This window comes from Anomaloglossus baeobatrachus, chromosome 6 (assembly GCF_048569485.1).
Source record: "Anomaloglossus baeobatrachus isolate aAnoBae1 chromosome 6, aAnoBae1.hap1, whole genome shotgun sequence".
Lineage (NCBI taxonomy): Eukaryota > Metazoa > Chordata > Amphibia > Anura > Aromobatidae > Anomaloglossus > Anomaloglossus baeobatrachus.
The window spans coordinates 230508296-230533802 of NC_134358.1; the positions used below are offsets into that span (position 1 = coordinate 230508296).

The following is a 25507-nucleotide window of genomic DNA, read 5'->3' on the forward strand; positions in this document are numbered from 1 at the left end:
CTTTTTGGATCAATGTTTTTTTAGGCTGCAGACCTCTCTATTATCAATGTCTATAATGTGGGAACCTAAACTGGGGTTATTTGGTTGTTAGATCAAGAACAGTGGCAGCATAAAACTCCGATCTTTCTCAGGGAAACCTTATTATTAGCCAGGAAAACAAATGCTCCGCACAATCGGCAGATGGAACGGCCTGGCCAGCGCTACTATTTCAAATGAGAACGTTATTCTTTAGAATAGGGGCTGCCCAGCTAAATTTCTAAAGGTCTGGAGTATTTGCATAGATCATTTCCCACCCTTGACCCTCAAGCATCACAGTAGTTACATGTCCTTCTTGGTATATTCCTTTTTTGTTATATGTATTTTGTTTTTTCCTTGCCTTATCTCAACCTGAAGTGTTGTGAACCGGATACCAGCACTCATGGCTTGGGTCTCTAAAAATAATCAGTCCTGAAGTGTTATCTAAGGCCGGTTTCACACATCCGGCTTTTTGCCGTTTTGCCGGATGCGGCGCTCTCCCGTACAGTTAATACAGTACAATGACAGCGCTGTAACGTCCGGGTCACATGCGCCGGTCACATGACAGCATGGGACCGGCGCTTGTTGCGCTGTCATTGTACTGTATTAACTGTACGGGAGAGCGCCGCATCCGGCAAAACGGCAAAAAGCCGGATGTGTGAAACCAGCCTAACAGGAGAGTCCTTTATATTTTGTACTTCATGTATAGGTTATCCTAGTCTGGAATAATAGGACTTCTGGTTGTATATGTAACCACTTGATTACATATCCGTCTTGTTCTAACGTTTCGTGTTTTTTTTATTTTGCAACATCTTAAAACAAATGAAAAAAATATTGCATAAAAAAAAATAAACAGCAGTGCACAAGAACTTGGCAAATTCTTCAGAAGGGCCATTTAAGAACAAAAAGGAATTTATAGAACACTATCCATATACCATATTATAGGTGATTATTATTTTTTTCATTTAAGTCCAGCCAAATAAAACTTTGCCCATGGGACTGAATATTTGAAAAATAAACTCACTCATACGCAACCACTGGAACCGACCTGTCTGCCTTCCCCCCCCTCCCCCATCTGTTTTTACAGGGGGAGGAGGGAGGGAGGAAGGACAGGGGGATGGAAGTACAGGCAGGCAGACAGGGGCGGGAATAACTATCAAAACCCGACCCACCTATTAGATATTCTGTAGCTGCTATCAATCAAATAGCAGTTCAGTTCACAAACTTTACTTGCCTGTATTTCAGAAAGTATACATCAGATCTCACAACTAAAGGTATGTATTAGAATCAGCATGATCGCGCCAGTATAGCATTGGATTAGTTTATATATGAAAATTCTGCTGGTTGGCCCTCTTTAAATAGATTGTATTCTCTATTAATACCGATCTTAGCTGTGTCCATAATTTACTGTACTTTCCGTATTACAAGAAGAGCTTTTTTTCCCAAAAACTGGGGGTAAGTCTTTCAATCCGGATATGGCTTACTGGGTGGCAGTGGTGGAGTGGGGTCATAGGAGGCAGGGTCGACGATACTTATGGCTCAGAAGAGCAGTGGAGTGGCTCGGGAGGGTCACAGGATGGGGTGTCTTCGCAGCGGGTGCTCTGATTTGACTACAGGCTCCATTGAATCACCCGCTGTTGACGCAATGGATTTCAAGAAAATAGCCGCAGAGGTGGCGCATGCACAGATTGACGGGATGGACTTCAAGAAAATGGCCACGGAGTCCTATCTGTCTACGCGCTGCCTCTGTGCCCATTTTCTTGAAATCCATCTCGTCAACCACGGTCAGTTTAATGGAGCCCACAGTCAGATCAATGGCACCCGCCGCTGAGACACCCCGTCCTGTGACCGTCCTAAGTCGCTCCACTCCAGTGATACCTCCACAGCCTGCTGGCAGATCAATGGCGTCTGCCGTGACAATGCAGCATGCCCGTCGGTAGATCAATGACGCCCACCACCGCCGCGACACCCGTGAGTCCGAAGTATCGTCGACCCTCCTGAGCCGCAACACCCTCTCATCGCTGACCCTGCTTCCTGTGACGTTCCTGAGCCGCTCCAGTACCGCTGCTTCTCCCTGGTGAGCATTAGGATTATAAGACAGACCCTCATTTTAACATTAAAAATTATTTTTTTCCTATTTTCCTCTAAATTTGAGGTGCGTCTTATAATCCGGTACATCTTATTAAACAAAAAATATGGTAAACTGCGCAAAGCGTGCAACAAAGGACGGGGAAGTGGATGTTCCACTGATGGTGGTGCACGTAGAGCCTAGGCTGTGGGTCAGGTCAAACTGGACCTGCCGTGGGACAGCTCATAGAAAGGAGCTGGGGATGCAGTCAGGTAAGAGGCAGATCAAAGACTACTGTCCGGAAGTCATACATTATTTATTTGGTCACTGGACCGCCAATAAACTTGCACCAACTCTACTCAATACCCACCAATTTTGGTCAACAATGTAACAAGTATAGGGAGGCCTCTTGACTGACCACAGATATCAGGGAAAAGGTTTTATTAATCTGAATAAACCAATAGTTTTCTAAAATAAAATAGAATATAGCTTTTTACAGGGCACCTCCCAAAATAATGTACATACTTATAAGAGGTTACATAGAGCAGCTCTACTCCCGCACCAACTATCAAGTTAAGTGGGAATGTGACATGGGGAGAGCTCAAGTGAGGTCATAGCAAAACAAGGAATGAAGCCTTCAGCACAATTTAGACAGGCAGGAGATCAGCTGAACAGCATGCGGCCAAAGAGCGGAGTCATTTCAAGACACTAATGAGATTTTATACATGGAGCCTGTGCCAAAGCAGATCCAGAAAGAAAAAAAATCAGGAGATTGAGATCGCAAGTGATGAACGTACAGCTGTACAAATACATCTCCATCACTGTCATAAACCCATCACTACGTCACATAATTAGTTCTGGGACAAGAGGAACATAAAACTACCCCAGACGTCTCTGCTGAGAATAAAGCACAGCTGGCAGCGAGCCGCCTAGCACAGGCCGACACTCGCAATCAATGCCCGCTCTCTGCCGTCTCGTAGCACAGGGCTATGGGTTGTGCGCCTACTTCAGTGGCTTTGTGTACAATTATTTGCTCAGCATCTGAAAGGTTTTGTATCCTATGAATGTTTTATATTGTGTACATTAAGGAGGTTTTGCATTTACAATTACATAAATCGAAGATCAGCAATATTGAGCATTTAGTATAAAGATGACAGACGACCGGTAGATGAGAAAGCATAGTCAGCCTTTTCTAGGCATTCAGCAGAGGAGTCGTTAGAAAGCAATGAGAATAATGCAGGAGAAGCACGGATGTCGCTTTTGTTATGTTGGAGAAAAAAAAAATAAAGATTACCCAATTATCCAATTCCATATATACACACACAGATATACTGTCAATACACATGGACACATATAAATACATACATATATGTGTGTCTATATATTACACACACATGGGATATAAAAGTCTACACACCCACATTAAATGCAAAGTTTCATAATTTCAGAACCTTTTCTACCTTTAATGTTACCTAAATTTGAACACTTCAATTAAAAAAAACAAACTGTATAAATGTGCACCTTCAAATTAAAGGGGTTACATTGGGGCAGGTAAGTAGATAGAGACCACTTACCTGCCCTGCTGTCAGCCCCTCTCCCCCGGCACAGAGTGATCATGTGACCGCTCCTGCCGTGATTTTGCTGCTTCCGGTCATTTCATGTCAACATGGGCAGGGCCATGTTGACATGCAAATCTGGAACAGCATGTTGCCGCCCTGCTGGGAGGGTACAGTGCGTGGAGTCCCCGCCCCCTTCCCTGCACCCTCCCACACATTCCCCCGCACCTATTACTCTCCCCGCAACCTCCCCCTGCACTTCTGTGGGGTCCGTGACCTGGGGGAGGGGCCTGGCGGCGGCTGCCGTGGTGTCAGCGCCAGCACCGGTCCCCTGCTCAGGATCGCACATTCAAATATACCGGCATCACAGATCACAGATGCCGGTACATTTGAAAGTGCTGATGAGAAGGAGCGCTGCTTCTCATCACTGCCCGGCTGTCTGTGCTCTCTTCAGTACAGCGGTGACGTCACTACTGTGCTGATATGTCCAGAGCACAGACAGCGCACGAACGTGCAGGAGCGGCGGGGACAGAGAACGGGTGAGTATGTACTCCCTACATGTGTTCCCGATGGGGATGGGGGGGGTCGGTGCAGAGCCCTATCTGTGTGCGCTGCAGAGCCCTGTCTGTGCGTGTGCGCTGCAGAGCCCTGTCTGTGCGTGTGCGCTGCAGAGCCCTGTCTGTGCGTGTGCGCTGCAGAGCCCTGTCTGTGCGTGTGCGCTGCAGAGCCCTGTCTGTGCGTGTGCGCTGCAGAGCCCAGTCTGTGCGTGTGCGCTGCAGAGCCCTGTCTGTGCGTGTGCGCTGCAGAGCCCTGTCTGTGCGTGTGCGCTGCAGAGCCCTGTCTGTGCGTGTGCGCTGCAGAGCCCTGTCTGTGCGTGTGCGCTGCAGAGCCATATGTGTGCGTGTGCGGTGCAGAGCCCGATGTGGGGCTGTTATTTGCAATGCTGTAGTGAGAACAGGTCAGTGCTGAGGCTGAATACTGACAGGGAATGTGTGTGCAGAGGGCGGGCAGGGGGCGAGGCTGGATACGGAGGCCGGGCGGTGCCAGCTCTGACTGGGAGGTTTTGCACAGGAAGTGGTCAGTTTGCTGGAGCTGAATGTAAACAAGGAGCTGCAGAGAATAAAGGGTGAATTCAAGAGGAACAAAAGTTAGAAAACAAAAAATAACAATGTAGGGGTGTTTTATATGACAATACAGCACAGATTAGCTTACCAAACATTTTTGAGTTTATGTCGGACAACTCCTTTAATGCTTTGTCGACATGCTCTTTGATTTTATGACAGCATTCAGTTTATTGGATTCAGGTCTGGGCTCTGGCTGCGCCATTACAAAACTTTACCCTTGGACTGACAAAGCCATTGATTTGAAGATACGAAATCGTGGATCTTCATCTTCAGATTTTTTTAGCAAACGCCTGAAGATATAATGCAAAATTGACTGCTTTTGCAACAGTTCATAATTCCCTCTACTTGGACTAAAGTCCCAGCTTTAGTAAGCTTAATACTGCCTCCACCATACTTCACTGTGGGTATGGTATTCTTTTGGTGATGTGCAATGTTGCCTTTGCGACAAACAAACCTTTCGGAATTATGATCATGACCAAAAAGTTCAACCTTGATCTCATCAGTCCAGAACACCTTTTCTCACAAGCTTTTGACAGATTTGCTGTGGGCTTTGGCAAAACATAGCTGGTCTTGGTTGTTTTTCTTTGAAAGAAAAGGCTTCAGTCTTGCAACCCTACCCAGGCCAGGCATTTGATTAATACGCCAGATTGTTGTCACAGGCTGCACATAACCAGTGCTTGTTAGAAGTTCCTATAGGTCCTTTAAAGGGAATCTGTCAGCAGGTTTTTGCCATTTAATCTGAGAGCAGAATAATATAGAGTACAAAATCCTGACAGTGGTATGTCACTTAGGCTATGTGCGCACGTTGCGTACAGTCACTGCAGAAATTTCTGCAGCGATCTGAAGAGCACATGTGCGCTTTAAATCGCTGCAGAAATGTCCGTAGTGAAAAAAAAAAGCCGATTCCATGCGCTCTGCCTGCAGCTCCTGCCATAGACAGAGCAGGATCTGCCGGATAAGTGCACGGAAGAAGTGACATGTCACTTCTTAGAACACAGCGCTTCGGCAGTAGCCGAAGCGCTGCGCTCTAAAACGCCACGTGCGCACGGCCCCTGCACAATCTCCATAGACTGTGCAGGGGACGCAGGACGCATGCAGTTACGCTGCGCTACAAAGCGCAGCGTAACTGCATGTATTTACGCAATGTGCGCACATAGCCTTAGACTGTGTGTTGTGGTTTCAATACAATCTGTATTTTATCAGCAGGAGATAAACACTACATTTCCTATACCAAGCAGTCAGGCTAATCTGTGTAACCCTGCCCCACCTCTGATTAGCAGCTTCCTGACAATGCAAAGAGTACACAGGAAGCTGTCAATCAGATGTATGTGGGGGTTATACACAGTTCATAGTTATCAGAGTAACTAATCAAAAGTACACCAATCAGCTCAGTAAGTGATACACCATGGAATCAGGCTTTCTTTCCCTATGTTATTCTGATCTCAGATAATATAGCAAAAACCTGCTGACAGATTCCCTTCACTGTTGCTGTATACCGATTTGTAGCCTCCCAAACCAATTTTCTTTTGATCTTTTCATCAATTTTTGATGGACATCCAGTCTTCGGTAATCTTACCGTTGTGCCAAATGTAAGCTACTTCTTCATGACCGGTGTGTAAAGTCTAAGATTTAGCATGAGTTTTTATATGATTGTCTAACTCTGAACACAACCAAATCCCCAAATATAAGAGGTTGCTTAGACTATGGCTACCAAATTATTTTAGCTATTTCTTTTTCCGCCCCAAATGATTTCAGTCTATTTTTCAATAGATTTGTACAGATTACAGGTGTCATGTGGAAAAAGTTCTGAAATAATTGCTCTTGGTTTTAATTGTTTTTTTTTTTTTTTTTTACAAGACAAAAATCTGACATTTTAAAAGTGGAAGTTAGAGTTTTTATATTCACTGTATGTTAATGTATATACATTGCATATACTGTATATGCATACAAAGACACATTAAAGGGAACCTATCACCACATGTGTCCCCTATAAGCTGCGGCCACCACAAATAAAGCTCTTATATACAGCATTCCAGAATACTGTATATACAGTAAATGCCCAGGCCGCTGTGTATAACATAAAAAACGGCTTTTCTTATACTCACCTGCGGGGCGTTCGGTTCTGATGGATGTCGCTGATCTCGGTCCGGCGCCTCCTCTCTTCTTGCAATCACAGTCCTCCTTCTTGCTTCGCGTGGAAAAGCGTCCTACATCATCCACACAGAATCCTCCATTGCGCTCCTACACACGCGCACTTTCCTCTGCTCTGCTGAGGGCAGAGGAAAATTCTATAATGCGCAGGTGCGGAGAAAGGTCGAAGACTGCTCGCGCATGCGCACTTTAATACTTTGATCTGCCCTTAGCAGGGCAGAGGAAAGTGCATGTGCCCAGGAGCACAATGGAGGCTTCTGTGTTGATGACGTAGGGCGCATCATCCACACGAAGCTTGGAATGAGGACTGTGATAGAAGGAAGACAGGAGGCTCCAGATCTAGACCAGTGACGCCCATCGGACTGGATAGCCCCGTGGGTTAGTATAATAAAACATGTTTTTTATGTTATACAGGACGCCCTGGACACTTACATAAAGTTTTCTAGAATGATGTATATAAGAGCTTACACGTGGTGGCCACAGCTTATAGGGGACAAATCTGGTGACGGGTTCCCTTTTAGTGCATAGAGTGACAAATATGGGGAGGACATCACAGGATGAGATTCTATCGGTTATTACATCATATTCACTGCAAAAGTTTCTGAAATAGTAAGTGTGAAGACTTCAGCATTGTGCATACAAGGCCCGAGTCTACAGGAAGTCCTTGTCTCTGACGAGCCAGCAGGATGGAGCTCTAGACCTAGAAGAGGTTCACAGATGCAGACCGCTCTGAGTGACATTCAAACAAAACAACAACAGTGCATCTCACAGCAGGCACTCAAATCCCATCTTTATCGGCAAGGTGGACATTTTTTATTGGCATTTATTCTTTTTCACAAACGTATCATAGTGTACATTGTTCTATGCAGTGGTCATGGTGTGCAAATATGGTCAGTGGGTATGGAGAGACCAGTCTGTGTAGGGTTTGCAGTAATAACCTCCTACCGGAAGGAAAGGAAAGTAATATATGTTTTACATTATGATTACAATGAGTATGGAGATGTAACAGCTTTTAGTTTAAGGTTGTTGAACTGAACACATCATTGAATAGTGGCTGAAGATCTGAGTAAAATGTAGCTTTTACTTTATAATTTCTCATCTCCTTTGCAGAAATATTAGCTTACAAAATTTAAAATGATAAATATATGTTAAATTCATCTGGGCATTACCAGAGATTTGTCTTCTTCCACTGCAAAAAGGTGACTAATCATGAGCAGGCAGTGTCATACAGGGAAGAAAAGAACACACCCTGCTCTCCTCAATGATCTCTGCAACTACTGTGTAGAGATACAGAAGAACTGAGTTATTTATCAATACAAACACTTCCAGATCCCATCTCATGGCAGTCAGTGTGGGAGGAAAGTCAGAGCTGACAGCACTGTGAGAAAAGATCTGGAAGGGTTTGTAATGATACATATCTCAGCTCTGCTGTAACATTACATAGCAGCTTTAGAGATCAATGGAAAAAAGGGGGGGGGTGTTCCTCTGCTCGAAGTTGCTTGCTTAGAATTGATCCACCTTATGCAGGGGGAGAACAAAATGCCCAGGTAAACTATAACAAATTATAACCTAAACTTTACAAGCTGCTATCTCTGCAAAAGAGAAGAGAGATTAAAGACATTTAACATGCTCAAACTGTTTAAGGCTATGTGCGCACTAGTGCGTTTTACCCGCGGATTTGCTGTGGAAATTTCTTGAGAAATGTCTGCAATCTTTGTGCAGACATTTCCCAGCAAATCCTATGTGAAAAAAATAGCTGTGCGCACACTGCGGATTTTTCTCGAGAAATTTCCTTGAGAAGAATTTCTTGAGAAAATTTCTTGAGAAAATGAGTATGTCAATTCTTTTCCGCAGGTACCTGCGGATTTCAGCAGTACAGCCTGCAAAATCCACAGGGAACAACCTGCGGGAAAATCGCGGCAAATCCGCATGCGGATTTACCGCGGATTTGGTGCGGATTTTTTTCCGGAGGTCCGGAAATCTTCCACTCCCAGAAGTTTCTCAAGAAATTTTCTTGAGAAACTTCACAGTTCTAGTGCGCACAAAGCCTATAGGTCTTCTTTGAACTGGGTCAGCCATTATTGACTGGCTGCTAGGAAAAACTGAAATGGAGGAAGAAAGAAGAAACTGGAAAGACTGGCCCTGTGCTTGGTTGGTTTTAAAATCTCTCTTGCCAATAGTTGGAAAGTGACAGCAGCAGTGACGCAGGGTAAAGCTGGTGTCACACACAGCGACAACGACAACGACGTCGCTGCTACGTCACCATTTTCTGTGGTCTAGACGTCCCGTCGCTGTCGCTGTGTGTGACATCCAGCAACGACCTGGCCCCTGCTGTGAGGTCGCCGGTCGTTGCTGAATGTCCAGCTTCATTTTTTGGTCGTCACTCTCCCGCTGTGACACACACATCGCTGTGTGTGACAGCGAGAGAGCGACGAAATGAAGCGAGCAGGAGCCGGCACTGGCAGCTGCGGTAAGCTGTAACCAGCGTAAACATCGGGTAACCAAGGGAAGACCTTTCCCTGGTTACCCGATGTTTACGCTGGTTACCAGCCTCCGCTCTTGCTGCCAGTGCCGGCTCCTGCACTGTGACATGTGGCTGCAGTACGCATCAGGTAATTAACCCGATGTATACTGTAGCAAGGAGAGCAAGGAGCCAGCGCTAAGCAGTGCGCGCGGCTCCCTGCTCTCTGAACTGTGACATGTAGCTGCAGCACACATCGGGTTAATTAACCCGATGTGTGCTGCAGGAGAGCAAGGAGCCAGCGCTAAGCGCGGCTCCCTGCTCTCTGAACATGTAGCACAGCGACCTTATGATCGCTGCTTCTGCTGTGTTTGACAGCTAAGCAGCGATCATAACAGCGACTTACAAGGTCGCTGTTACGTCACCGAAAATGGTGACGTAACAGCGACGTCGTTGTCGCTGTCGTTTAGTGTGAACCCAGCTTAAGAAATGTACTATCTTAGTTTAAGTTAAGTGTTGATGCACTAATTAACGAATAACTGGATTACAAAGTCCTGGAGCACAAAGTGTGCACATTACCACAATGCTCAACTTCAGAACTTCGAAGATGAAGCCAAAATGCCCAGTACGCAGATACCAGAGACAATATAAACTCTATATTTCATCTTATCACCACCCAGGAATTATTACACTTGCTCTGTCACTACAAAACAAATGTGCCCATCTAATGTCACCAGTGCGGCCGGTTCATTAAACACTACTCACAGCTTCTTGTAAGGTTTCTAGACTTCCTCTGTAGTTTCAAAAAAGTTTATTTTTAGAAAAAATGTAAATCGGTGTGGTTCAGCAGGCTTGCACTTCATCAATATTCACTTTCATCTCCTTCCTTCCACCCCAGCATTGTGAATGACGGTCCAGAGCTTCCTGATGTCTGGGCACATCTACCATATATACACGTGCAGAATAACACTTGCTGAGCTTGGTTCTTGCAGCAAATGATGTTAGAAGCTCTTAGGACACTGGAGAGCTGCAGGCAGACTAGCACTTTCTAAAGGGGGCTTTACACGCAACGACATCGCTAACGAGATGTCGTTGGGGGTCACGGAATTCGTGACGCACATCCGGCCTCGTTAGCGACGTCGTTCCGTGTGACACATACGAGCGACTGTCAACAATGCAAAATACTCACCAAATCGTTGATTGTTGACACGTTGTCCATTTCCCAAATGTCGTTCCTTGTTCTGGACACAGGTTGTTCATCGTTCCTGAGGCAGCACACATCGCTACGTGTGACACCCCAGGAACGACGAACAACACCGTACCTGCGTCCTCCGGCAACAAAGTGGCCGTGACTCATGCGGCTGCTCTCCGCCCCTCTGTTTCTATTGGATGCCCGCTGTGTGACGTCCCTGTGAAGCCGCACGAACCGCCCCCCTTAAAAAAGGGGCTGTTCGCCGGCCACAGCAACGTCGTTAGGAAGGCAAGTATGTGTGACGGGTTCTAGCGATTTTGTGCGCCACGGGCAGCGATTTGCCCGTGATGGCCAAACGACGGGGGCGGGTGCTTTCACGAGCGACATCGCTAGCGATGTCGCTGTGTGTAAAGTGGCCTTTACTGCATTGCTAAGGAGTCTGCAGCGTCTACTGAGCATGTGCAAGATTTCAGGAGCAGGGAGGACAGCAGTGAAAGCAGCTTGTCAATTAAAAGGAACCCGTTATTAAGATTTTATACCCCAAACTAATGACATCTGTGTTAAGACTCTGAAATGCTAATTACATCAATCAACCTTTATTTTAGAAATCTGGGTTTATGTTTCAGAGAAATGGGCCACAAGTGCAGTGGGCCGGCCGGCACGGTGTTTACAGCTCTGCTATCTCTTTTCTTTATTCTAGACCCGCTACTTGTCTCCTGTCAGTGACTGACAGATCACTCTTTCCGTAACCTGCCCGAGATCTAGTTCAGAAGCCTTCAATTCCCGCATGCATAGAATCGGCGACATTCCCTATGAAAGCTTGACCAAGTGAGATGATGGGACACAAGACAATTATTCAGCCACGTTTTGGGCGTAGATATAGAAAAATGTCTGTGAACTAATCTGTCCCCAAGAGATTTGCATCTCCTACGGGTAACAGGTAGGTATGGGTCCAGATTACCGTTAAAGGAAATCTGTCAGCAGGTTTTTGTTTTGTAATCTGAAGAGGATATGGTGTAAAGGCCACTTTATACGCAACGACATCGCTAACGAGATGTCGCTGGGGTCACGGAATTCGTGACGCACATCCGGCCTAGTTAGCGACGTCGTTGAGTGTGACACGTACGAGCGACCGCTAACGATCCAAAATACTCACCACATCGTTGATCGTTGACACGTCCTTCATTTTCAAAATGTCATTGATCCTCTGGGATGCAGGTTGTTCGTTGTTCCTGAGGCAGCACACATCGCTACATGTGACACCCCGGGAACGACGAACAACAGCGTACCTGTGTCCTCCGGCAACGAGGTGGGAGTGACCTTCATGCGGCTCCTCTCCGCCCCCACGCTTCTATTGGTGGGCTGATGTGTGACGTCGCTGTTACGCCGCACAAACCGCCCCCTTAGAAAAGAGATTGTTCGCCGGCCACAGCGACGCCGTTAGGCAGGTAAGTATGTGTGACGCGTACCTCTGATATTGTTTGCCAGAGGCAATGATTTGCCCGTGACGCACAAACGACGGGGGTGGGTGCAATCGCTAGCGACATCGCTAGCGATGTAGCAGCGTGTAAAGCGGCCTTAAGGTTAACACACAGAATCCCAACCATGCTTCTCCTATCCAGGTCTCCTATCCAGGTCTCCTATGAAAGTGTTGTTTGCTTGCAATGTTTTTTTTAGCACCAGAAGCTTATTATTGCCCGAACTAGCTGGTCATTGTCAGACTTCGCCCACTGTTGTGATTAGCAGCTCACTGTCTATATACATTGTATATAGAAAGCTTGGTGTGGGCAGGGGCAGCTGTCTGACCTCTGCTGCACAGCTAAATCTAAAAACCTGGATTGTGTCAGAGCTGCTGCACTCCGTAAAAAAAGTGATACCGCGTTGGATTCAGGATCTCTTTGCCTACCATCATGCGTCTCGAAGATGAGGTAGCAAAAACCAACTGATATATTACCTTTAATGTTATTATCTATCTTCAGAATGGGCCAGTGTTTCTTAAAAATAGATCTTCCCTCCCTTGCTCCATTTGAGAATGTAGTAGTGAAACTCGTGGTAGACTTTGTGCCAGATTTAGATCCGGGGGTTGAGTAACTATGTCCTTTATTACGTTTAGCCTCCTTATATGCTTCCTGGACTATTTTCTTAAGCTAGCCTCTCTGTTGGAACCTAGTCCCTCAAATGTTTGGAATTTTTTTTCAAAAATCTTCTCATTTCATACCGTAGTTATGCCGCACCCACAGATACTGGCCTTTGATTATTATTTTCTTGAGGAGTTCTGGGTGATTCCTTTCGCACCTCAATAAGGAGCTACTTGCTGTTGGTTTCCTGTGAATAGATGTTTCAAGATATCCTGCTGCTTTTTTGATCATCACAGCCAGGAAAGAGAGATGTGATAGTGATTGAAATCAAGGACCACCACATTGCCCCCTTTATCAGATGGCTTGATGACAAACTGGTGGTCCCCTTCCAGGCCTTTTACTGCTTCTGTTCTTCAAGTTGGAAAAAGGGTCTCAGCCAAACTATAGAGTAATTGTTTGTCCCCAAGCACATCTGTCGGGATACCGTCATCACGCAAATGTTTATTTTGTCTAACAAAGTGTTTCTTCCACTTTAAATTATGGGCAAATAGAAGTATAAGTCCGTCATATATTCAAATAAATAAAAATCGAAAGTAGGGGCAATAGAGAGACCATTTCTCAGAACTGGTAGCTCCATCTCATTGAGAGTACGAGAGGACAGATTCATGACCTTAGACTTTTTGAAGGACCCAGTTGACTTCTCAGAGGGTAAACGTGACTCGATTGTTCGGATGTCGGTCCTTTCTTTGTTGGTAAGGTCCTCTACCTCTGCACTTTCCTCGTTGGTTTATGTTTGATGTAGTTTAATTTAAATCTGTATTTTAACAACAAGGATTAACCATTGATTATATCAAAACTACCGCAAGCAGCCCAGTAAGTCATTAACTGCTCAAGTCAGGGCCCCTATATCATGCTGCTCCCAGTCAGCATAGCAAAACCTTTACAGGTCACCTGGAAGCCTCCTCCACATTTGATGACAAACCCTTTTCACTTCATACCTAATATACAAAGTATTTTTAGAAGCCTAATATTTTCATGTTGCCATTTAGTCGCCACAGCTGATAACTACAGATCTAAATAATAATGGTCATATTTACATCAGCTGTGTCCTTTGGCAACAACCCTCATCCCTTAATTCTGACTGTTAAACCACAAAAGCCTATCAAACACATGCAGATCGTCAACATGCAAGTCACCACGAACTCAAGCTAATCTCACAAGAGCCATGAAGTCACTAACACGTTTATCCAGAATTTTACGCTGCTATGGGGGACACACCTGTCCAAGGTCAATATTGTGTGGGCCTGGTTGGCAAAATTGCATGTACATTGCACATTGTATTTTAAAGGGAACCTAAAAACAGGAATGTGACTGGCACCGCGCAACAATATCTAACAGTGGTGGAACAACAATGTATCGCTCCTCCACATTGTTACATTACCTCTTATTCATGGATTCATCTTGTAACTTGCAGGTCCTGCACCAGGGAGTACCCATATACACTACCGTTCAAAAGTTTGGGGTCACCCAGACAATTTTCTCTTTTCCATGAAAAATCATACTTTTATTTATCAAAGTTGCATAATATATAGAAAATATAGCCAGACATTGGCTAGGTTAGAAATAATGATTTTTACTTGAAATAATAATTTTCTCCTTCAAACTTTGCTTTCGTCACAGAATACTCCTTTGCAGCAATTCCAGCTTTGCAGACCTTTGGCATTCTAGCTGTTAATTTGCGGAGGTAATCTGGAGATATTTCACCCCATGTTTCCCCCCTCCCACAAGTTGGATTGGCTTGATGGGCACTTTTTGCGTACCATACGGTCAAGCTGCTGCCACAACAGCTCAATAGGGTTGAGATCTGGTGACTGGGCTGGCCACTCCATTACAGATAGATTACCAGCTGCCTGCTTCTTCCCTAAATAGTTAATGCATAATTTGGAGGTGTGCTTTGGGTCATTGTCCTGTTGTAGGATGAAATTGGCTCCAATCAAGCGCCGTCCACAGGGTATGGCATGGCATTGCAAAATGGAGTGATAGCCTTCCTTTTTCAAAATCCCTTTTACATTGTACAAATCTCCCACTTTACCAGCACCAAAGCAACCGCAGACCATCACATTACCTCCACCATGCTTGACATTCTTCCAGCATTTTTTCAGTTCTTCTGCGGCTCACAAATGTTCTTCTGTGTGATCCAAACACCACAAACTTCAATTTTTCTGTCCATAAAACTTTTTCCCAATCTTCCTCTGTCCAATGTCTGTTATTTTGCCCATATTAATCTTTTCCTTTTATTAGCCAGTCTTCGATATGGCTTTTCTTTGCTACTCTGCCCTGAAGGCCAGCATCACGGAGTCACCTCTTCACTGTAGACATTGACAGTGGCGTTTTGCGGGTACTATTAAATGAAGCTGCCAGTTGAGGACCTGTGAGATGTCAATTTCCCAAACTAGAGACTCTAATGTACTTGTCTTGTTGCTCAGTTGTGCAGCAGGGCCTCCCACTTCTCTTTCTACTCTGGTTAGAGCCTGTGTGTGCGCTCCTTTGAAGGGAGTAGTACACACCATTGTGGGAAATATTCAATTTCTTGAAAATTTTTCGCATGGAATATCCTTAATTTCTAAGAACAAGAATAGACTGTCGAGTTTCACATGAAAGTTCTCTTTTTCTGGCCATTTTGAGAGTTGAATGGAGCCAACAAATGTAATGCTTCAGATTCTCAACTAGCTCAAAGGAAGGTCAGTTTTATAGCTTCTCTAATCAGCAAAACTGTTCAGCTGTGCTAATGTACCGCCCCCGTGCTCGGCAGCTGAGCCACTCGTATCCGGACCTTCAGTGGGTGGCTCGAGGGTCTCCGGACCCGGGGGTCTCGCGGTCACTTCAACTGAAAGGGGGGTTGTGGTTTGGGGACGTAGGTGTACGGCCGGAGCCGTGTTAAGTTTGTGACGCCACCCACGGGATGTGGTGAAGGTGGACACCACTGCTGCAGTTACGGGGCACCCGGGGGAGATGTTCGGCAGCAAGTTGTTAACCCCTCCGTGGGCAGGGATGGTGGCCCCGGGATCTGTTGAGTTTGGTTGGCGGTGAAGGGAGATGGGCGACCGGAGGGTGCTGATGTACTCACTATTAGTAAACACACGAGTCTCAGGTAAACCAAGGTGATGGTGGTCGGTGCCCGCAGCCGGCTGCAGTCTGGTCCCCCACCCGGCTGGTGGTCTCTGTCTTTCTCCTGCACCTGTGCAAGATGGTGGACTGCCTGTGCTTGCAACTTCAGGAGTCCGCTCCCGGCTTGTGGTCGCCTATGGAGCCCTTTGCCCGCAGACGCTGGCCCATGGATCTCTGAGGAGTGGCGGTGGCCTTTTATCCCCCTTGTTGGGCTGTTGCCTTCAGTTGGGACTTTGGGTGGGACAGGACCTCTAGTCCTGGCCGCAATCAGTTAATTAGCTAGCCCCCAGTAGCTTCTGGACCTAGCTTCAGGGTCTGAGTACCCCCTTTTGTGCTCCGGTTTCCGAGTCGGTTTTCCGGGTCGGTACCGGCGGACTACAACCCTGTCCCGGTCCACCTCGGTTCCACCGAGCAGTCTTTCCATCTCCTGCAGACGGAGACCGCCGTCTGCCTCCTAACCAAAGGTACCAGGGCTCCTACCCTGGCACCTGCTTACATTGGGTTCCCTCTTCTGTTGGAGCTGCACACAGCTCCAGCCCACACACCTCTCCAACTTGAACTCTCAAACTGTTCTAAACTTTCCCGCCCCAGGCTGTCTGAGACAGCCTAAGAAGGCGTCTTCCAACCGCCTGGTTCCGCCCCCTGATGTGTCCATCAAGCCCTGAGGGGGTGACTAGGGATTTAGTGTTTGGCTGTGTGTTACCTATGAGGGACAGGTGTAATGCGGGGCCCAATTTGTGACTACCTGGCCCGGCCAGGGCGTCACACTAACATACTTGCACAAGGGTCTTCAAGGGATTTCTAAACATCCATTAGTCTTCTAACCCAGTTAGCAAACACAATGTACGATTAGAACACTGGAGTAGTAGTTGTTGGAAATGGGCCTCTATACACCTATGTAGGTATTGCATTAAAAACAAGACGTTTGCAGCCAGAATAGGCATTTGCCACATTAACAATGTATAAAGTGTATTTCTGTTTAAATTAATGTTTGCTTCATTGAAAAAAAATGTGCTTTTCTTTCAAAAATAAGGAACTAAGTGACCCCAAACTTTTGAGTAGTAGTGTATATACACACACACACACACACACACACACACACACACTTTTTGTACCCCCACCACTTTATATTTGGAGGGTGTGTTAGGATACAAATCCTTATTTGCACTAATGGTGTTCTTTATCAGTTCTTAAGAGTTTTAACTGTTTGTTCTTGTATTATATTTTTGTCAAAGACAAAGAGGCCGTTTCTTTAAAGTTTTTATGCCAAAAGACAGATATAAAAACTTTGAAAAGTCACTACATGTTAGTGCAATGGGTAGCTGCATGATTGTAGCTGGTTATGTCTTTCTCTGAAACGCTATATAGTTTGAAAGCCAGTTGGGGACCATAGGGAGCAAGCTGACTAGTCTGGCACCACCTGAGGCCATCTGGTCCCCGGGATTCAACATGTTGATTGGCAGGTCTCTCCCTATGTACACACATGGGAAAGAACTGTCAATCAACTGGGTCGGAGAGGGGTGAAGGGTGAAGCATCATACTAGTCAGGTCTCTTTCTATTATCCCCTTTAAAGTCAGAACCAGGAGAAGATTACGTTTTTGCTGCAAAATAGCAGAGAAGCAGTACTGCTATGGGAGAAACCTCCATAATGAGACAAGACCAAAAGAAGAGTCTATACACACTTACCACGTCTCAAAACTCAAGATACATCCTGAAAACATGAGTGGTAGATATTCTAAACAATGCGGTATTCTTCATAAGCTCATCCAAAGGAAACTTCCAGTAAAAATAAAGGGGCATCAAGCATTATTAATGTATACCATGACAAACATCTGCTTAAAATCCTACTAACCATGTCCGTTGGTAACATGCTTCTGCGTTTTGCCTTTTCGAGGTGTAGAGTGGCATGAGGATGAAGTGTTAGTGGTGGTCATTTTTGTGTCCTCAAGTTCTAAATCATCATCTTCTACATCTTCTTCATCTTGAGAGCTTCCAAAGTACGCCATGCTACTTGGTAACGCAGGAGAACCTATGTGAGACAAAAGGAATCGTCACATTTATGCCATGATACCCATCTACACAATGGATTTCCCACCCAATTACAATGAACGTCTGATACACAAGCATATCCAACGATTAGTGATTATCTCAGTTCGATATCATGACGGGCTATTGAGGCTGCCCTGCAACTTGCTGTGTCTAGTGATGTTCAGTCATGGAGGTAGTCTACGCTGAGACTCTGGATATAAGTTAAAAAAAAGTTTAAAAAAAAGTTTAAAAAAAAATAAAATAAAAAAAAAAAATAAAAAAAATCAATGTGTATTATACATAGAAGGAATAAAAAGAGATGGAGACCAAATAAAAAAAAATCATTAACTACTGTAGCTCTGACATTATTGACACCATGCCAACTACATTGCACGGCACAAACAGCTACATTTAAAAGAAAGGAATCCATATAAAAGCAAGGCAAAAGGGATTATCATCCGTCTTCATGGATGGTTTGCAAGGAATATAACAGAACTATAATTGACCCTGAAGGAGTATACACACGCCTATTAATAAGGAGAACAAACGCCATTCATATCCACGATGACCCTGCTGCCTGCTCCTTAAGGTACCGTCACACTAAGCAACATCGCTAGCAACATCGCTGCTGAGGCAAAACTTGCTAGCGATGTTGCTGTGTGTGACATCCAGCAACAACCTGGCCCCTGCTGTGAGGTCGCTGGTTGTTGCTGAATGTCCTGGACCATTTTTTAGTTGTTGCTGTCCCGCTGTGAAGCACAGATCGCTGTGTGTGACAGCGACAGAGCAACAACTAAATGTGCAGGGAGCAGGGAGCCTGTTTCTGCGAACACTGGTAACCACGGTAAACAGCGGGTAACCAAGAAGCCCTTACCTTGGTTACCCGATATTTACCTTCGTTACCAGCGTCCGCCGCTCTCAGCTGTCAGTGCCGGCTCCCTGCACACATAGCCAGACTACACATTGGGTAATTAACCCGATGTGTACTGTGCTGTGTGCAGGGAACAGGAAGCCGGCACTGGCAGTGTGAGAGCGGCCGACACTGGTAACGAAAATAAATATCGGGTAACCAAGGGAACGGCTTCTTGGTTACCCGATGTTTACCGTGGTTACCAGTGTCCGCAGAAGCCGGCTCCCTGCTGCCTGCACACGTAGCAGAGTACACATCGGGTAATTAACCCGATGTGTACTGTGGCTAGGAGTACAGGGAGCCAGCGCTAAGCGGTGTGCGCTGGTAACCAAGGTAAATATCGGGTCGGTTACCCGATATTTACCTTAGTTACCAAGCGCAGCATGCTTCCACGTGTAGCGACGCTCCAGCGATCCCTGCCAGGTCAGGTTGCTGGTGGGATCGCTGGAGCGTCGCAGTGTGACATCTCACCAGCGACCTCCTAGCAACTTACCAGCGATCCCTATCATGTTGCATCGTTGTTGGGATCGCTGGTAAGTTGTTTAGTGTGACTGGGCCTTTAGAGTATTCAACTTTAAGAAGGACAAAGTATTCGTACCATCCACATCATAAATAGGCGACATCTACCTGATGGGTGAATGGAAATATACACAGAACAAATGGAGTAGCAGCAAAATTGGGAATAAAACATCTGACCTAATCTTATTTATGTTATTCATGTATTGGGAATATATTCGGTGACCAGTTTATGCACATTTGTAAATCAGTAGCATGTCAATTGAGCACCACTCCAGTTTTTATTTTTTTTAATTTCAGTGTTGGAGTGGTGCTTTAAATATAAGTCCTCTGCCCATTGCCTCAGCGCAGCTCCAGTCGGGTCTCCTGTGATTTGTGACCTGCCGGCAGCTCCAGTGCTTCATGGAGCGCGCCGGAAATCAAAACTCAATACAAGTTTATGAGAGCCTTATTCTGGCTCTCAAAGACTTGCATTGACAATTTGTGACATAACTTTCTCATTTCTGGCCAGTCAAAAATTATTACCACGAGATGGCACTGCAGGACTTTAGTGGTGTCGAAAAGTAATGAAGTCGCCAGAAGTTGAATGTATGACATGGGGCAGGGGACATTGATTTAAAGTGCCACTCCAACACTGACATTCGGCCTCCCCCGTTAGAGTGGTGCTTTAATAATGGTCTCCCAAAGACAACCTGCCATGTTGCCCAATCCAAGTAGGAGAAGCCAGGCTTGTTTGACTGTGAAACGCTGCTGTGTTTCAGAGAAAAAAAACCCAGGCTTTTCATATCCACCAGGGACTGGGCCGCTCGGTAGACTATTAGGACAGGTGGCTAGCCTACAGCTTCTCCCCGCCTGCTACCTTGGATTGACAAATCTCTGACTATAAGCGCAAGCAGGCAGAGACCTATCCGTGCGTTAGGGAGGATAAACCACTGGGACCCATATGTCCAACTAGTCTCCTGTGCGGCTAATATAAGTATGTTTTTATCTACAATGCTGCAGTTCCAAGTGGACCCGTGGAAGCAATAGGAGGTGCGAAACAGCCGTCGTCCCCTGGGGGCCTGCACCCGTCTCTCTCCCCGCTTCTTAATGCACTTCTTGGATTAAATAAAGCACGTTTTGGATATCGAATGGATTGTGCCGTTGTCTTCTTATCTCCTGCGACTCATATTGGAATTCTTTTCCCTCTTCAATGTGCACCCATGACTAGTGTGCTATTTGATAAAGACCCGAGCATTACCTACTCTTTCCCTACACCATTTCAAGGTATAACACGGTGGTGCAAAACGGTATCTGTTTTTGTATATTACATGGTCATAAGTATTCAGACCCTTTATTCACCATTGAGTAGAAGCAACCTTTTGAGCTTGTACAGCCATGAGTCTTCTTGGGAATGATGCAACAAGTTTTTCATACCTGGATTTGGGGATCCTCTGCCATTCTTCCTTGCACATCCTCTCCAGTTCCGTCAGGCTGGATGGTGAACGCTGGTGGACAGCCATTTTCAGGTCTCTCCAGAGATGCTCAATTGGGTTTAGGTCAGGGCTCTGGCTAGGCCAGTCAAGTTGTTCTGAAGCCACTCCTTTGTTATCTTAGCTATCTGCTTAGGATCATTGTTTTGTTGGAAGGTGAACCTTTGGCCAAGTATAAGGTCCAGAGCACTCTGGAAGAGATTTTCTTCAGGATATCTCTGTACTTAGCCACATTCATCTTTCCTTCAATTGCAACCAGTCATCCTGCCCCTGCAGTTGAAAAACACCCCCATAGCATGATGCTGCCACCACCATGCTTCACTATTGCGATTGTATGGGGCAGGTGATGAGAAGTGCCTGGTTGTCTCCAAACATACCGCTTAGAATTAGCACCAAAAAGTTCATCTTCATCTCATCAGACTAGAGAATCTTATTTCTCATAGTCTATGAGTACTTAATGTGTTTTTTGCAAACTCTATGTGGGCTTTCATATGTCTTGCACTGAGGAGAGGCTTCCGTCGGGCCACTCTGCCATAAAGGCCCGACTGGTGGAGGGCTGCAGTGATAGTTGACTTTGTGGAACTTCTCCCATCTCCCTACTGCATCTCTGGAGCTCACTACAGTGATCTTGGGGTTCTTCTTTAGTTCTCTCACCAAGGCTCTTCTCCTACGATGGCTCAGTTTGGCTGGACAGCCAGGTCTAGGAAGAGGTCCCAAACTTCTTCTATTTAAGCATTATGGAGGCCACTGTGCTCTTAGCAACCTTGAGTACTGTAGAAATTCTTCTGTAACCTTGCCCAGATCTGTGCCTTGCCGCAATTCTGTCTCTGAGCTCCTTGAGCAGTTCCTTTGACCTCATGATTCTCATTTGGTCTGACATGCACTGTGAGGTCTTATATAGACAGGTGTGTGCCTTTCCAAATCAAGTCCTATCAGTTTAATTAAACACAGCTGGACTCCGATGAAGAAGTAGGACCATCTCAAGGAGGATCACAAGGAAATGGACAGCATGTGACCTAAATATGAGTGTCTGAGAAAAGGGTCTGAATACTTATGACCATGTGATATTTCAGTTTTTCTTGTTTAATACATTTGAAAAAATTTCTACATTTCTGGGCGGGTTTTTTCTGTCAAAATGGTGTGCAGAGTGTACATTAATGAGAAAAAATGAACCTTTTTTGAATTTACCAAATGCCTGCAACGAAACAAAGTGAAAAATTTAAAGGGGTCTGAATACTTTCCGTCCCCACTGTAAGTGAACGTAACCATGTATACCTAAGCTGCAATGTCCTGCACATGAGGTGAGAGACATGGCTATATCAGGAGAACTAAGAAGAATTTGTTAATGTTATTATTAAAATTTCTACATATGGGAGACACGCAGGAGGAGGCAAGTAAAGAGTTTTTTATTTTACTATGGGCAGCAGTATGGGGGCCATAGCTAACACAGGGGGGCATGTGCGATCAAAGGGAAACACAGGCAGATATAATATGCGCCGCTCCCCCAGCCCATCACCACGGTGATTGACAGCGGCTGTGCATATTATAAGAGCGGGAGCAGGAGATCTAACGCTGCCGCCCGCAGCTTTCACCTGCCTCTACCAGCCTCCCTCAGCCTCCAGCACGGCTCCAGAGCTGCCCCCACCTCCCCTGGACCCTGCAGTATATAATCCGTATATTCGGATTATAAGACGCACCCCCTACTTTCCCCCAAAATTTAGGGGAACAAAAGTGCGTCTTATAAAGCGAAAAATACGGTAATCACATTCTGGGGGAAAAAAAAACCAAAACATTGAGTGTTATGTGCTTTTTTTTGATGCAACCAATAATGATTAAATTGTTGCCAATTAACCTGAAATTGTTACAGACGGTTATTAGGCGTGTACCCGGTGTGTTCATCATGTTCTTTGCACCACCCATGATGCACGCCAAGCAGCGGCTGTACCAGCATGTGCCACGAGCGGCGTGGATGTTGATGGAAGCTGTTTTTTCTCCATCGCAGCTACAAGCACTCCTCGTTCCAGACTAATTTCAGGACATTTTAAGATCTGATGAAATAATTCTAATCTTGAAGCAGGCAGCTGGATTAACTGCAAGCACTGAAAATGTATGCCGCCTGCCAAAACAGCATTTCATGATTTTTTTCCCCCAGTGTTAGCTGGCAGCATATCAGCCATGTTTACATAGAAACCACATGTATTCATCCGGACACGTTATAAAACGTCATTTTAAGGCACAGGACATTATGGTCTGTGTATAAGGGCAGCTGAAATGCTGATTACATTAATAAACTTAATATGATGTTTGCAAATCCTTGGTGCCTTCAAGTAACTTGAGCCTATGTCGGTGTGCAGACGGCATCATGGGTGAGGAGCAGCGTCAGAAATTACGAAAATAGTGACCGGAGCCAGGCATATGATCCAGATGACTCCTACTCACATGTACAGAGGAATCTACCAGGCCGGATCATAATCACGGTGATTATCCGGTAACTACAGGACTACAAGCTGCCAACAAAACGGCCCCGAGATGAATCAACCCAGAACAGGAAACATTAGACCTACAATACGTGGAGCGGACTAATATTAATAGAACCGGTAATGGCTCTGAAAACTCTACTACGACATTGAGGAAAGATGGCATTTTAGGTAAAGGTCCACAAGCTGTGCTTACCCTACACATGTAGGCAGTGGCACCTGTCACTCAACACTGAGATCTATATATTTTGGATATGGCACTGTCTGTGAATCATGGAAAGTGTTAAGACCTCCTATGTACCCGGTAACGAGCTTCTTTTTTCGTAGAGCTCTGTGTATTGTGTCCTGTACGGCCTTATTCACACTTACCTGCAATGGACAATGTGTATTCTCTATGTACAATGAGGAGCCCAACTAACTGGAGCCTAACATTTACAGATCTGTATGAAGAGTCTCATAAGTGCACACTATGGATCAATGCGAATATATTTCATAAGGAAGAAAATTAAGATGATAAAACACTACCCGCATACCGAAACTAATACAGAGCCAAAGGCAGATAAAACTGTTTTTTATTACTCTAACTTTCTATAATGGACACTTCCATATTAAAGCGGTGTTTTAGACAGATAAGGCGTCCTTAGCAGTGATGGGTGTTGTAGCTGTTCTGCTCTGACCCAAAGTCAGATTACTGCTTGTTTCTCTATCGAGCATGGGGTGCGCCGATGTGACTCAAGTACTGAGTATAATGGAAGTCAAAGGGAAACTAGAGCATTTTGAAACTCAAGACGATCAAGGATCGATCAAGTAACGAGTTTTACCATATGATTTTGGTATGGATGTAGCAGGTAGGAAGGTTTCCTTTCGGGGGTTAATAGCTCAGTAGATACAACAACATGGCCGTCCAATGGTTACTACTACTCTTCTAGCTTTGAAGCTCTGAGGTCCTAGGATCAAATCCCACCAAGGACAACATCTGGAAAGAGTTTGTATGCTCTCCCTGTATTTGCGTGGGTTTCCCGGATTCATCCCACACTCCAAGACATACTGATAGGCAATGTAGATTGTGAGCCCCAATGGGGACAATGATAATAAACTCTGTAAAGTGCTGTCAAATTTATGGCGCTAGATAAGGGAACAGAATAAATAGAATATGGCACCTGAAGGAGCCTTTATGGCTTGGTTCCAGTGAACCTCATCATCTATGATCACTGCTGCACCGGCATCAGCCCTTTGACAGCCAAGAATTATGTCCTCATTACATTTGTGGAATATGTAATCTAAGTATTGGTAAAGTCACTAATATGTGTTGGCATCCATTAAAACCCTGATGACCATTATTATGGTGTGTGCACACATTAATTATCGTAAGCCAAAATGTGATCTGCCTTTAATCCACATCATGCCAGAAGCCTCAGCTAAGTAGCTCTGAGAACAACCTCTTACATTGTGTGCGACTTGCTTATGTCATGTTGGAGATTTGGTAATTTTTTCGCACATCCAGATTGCAAGCTCTAAAGGTCGCGAGACAGCCGGAGCGCAGACGTTTTTGGTCTGAGACTGGTATGACATGTTGGTATACAGCCTAGGCCCAATAGCCAAATTTAAGTGAGCCTACATAGGAACATGTCTCATATAACAACTCTTAGACACGTTGTATGTCCCAAAACACTAATTTTGGGACGTTTTGCGGATTTGTTTTTTGTCTATGTAAATAAAAAAGAAAAAAAAAAACACAGCCAAGATCGCAGACAAGGTTCTTGTGAGGCGCAGTTGCATTTGTCACATGCAACTAGAAAATTTATTTAAAAAAAAAAAAAAAACAACATTTGCAACTCCACTTTGCAATCGTGGTTGGTCGCAATTAGTAATGGGCGGACTGTCTGTAAAAGTCCGGATCCGCGCGGTTTCAAACATACCAGAGTGCCTGACCTGATACCAGATAGTGATCCAGATCAGACAGTCGGGAAATTTAAAAAAAAAAAAAAAAAAAAAAAGGAAAAATAAAGAAAGTAAGAATGAAGCAAGTACTTCATACTTACCGAGGCTCCGGCCCAGCTGTAGCTGCTCCCGTGGCCTCTCCTTCACTTCCTGGGTGGCTCATTATTGCTCATCCATATGCACTGCTTTCCCCGCCTACCGACTGTCCTGGTGTCTGTGATTGGTTGCAGTCAGATGCGCCCACCAGCCTGTGTGACAGAGTCTGACTGCAATCAATCACAGGCGCTGTCTGCGGGTCAGTATCGTGGTATAAAAATAAACAAAAGATTTGGCGTAGGTTCCCTCTGTA

At 45.2% G+C, this 25507-nt stretch overlaps 1 protein-coding gene across 1 annotated transcript in view; it reads right to left on the reverse strand.

Annotated features, from left to right (window-relative positions):
* JARID2 (jumonji and AT-rich interaction domain containing 2) overlaps positions 1–25507 on the reverse strand; it is a 204195-nt gene that overhangs the window by 58143 nt on the left and 120545 nt on the right. The window contains exon 5 of the mRNA XM_075314734.1: positions 17667–17843. Within this exon, the coding sequence (XP_075170849.1) occupies positions 17667–17843 (177 nt within the window). The remainder of the gene's footprint in view (positions 1–17666; positions 17844–25507) is intronic.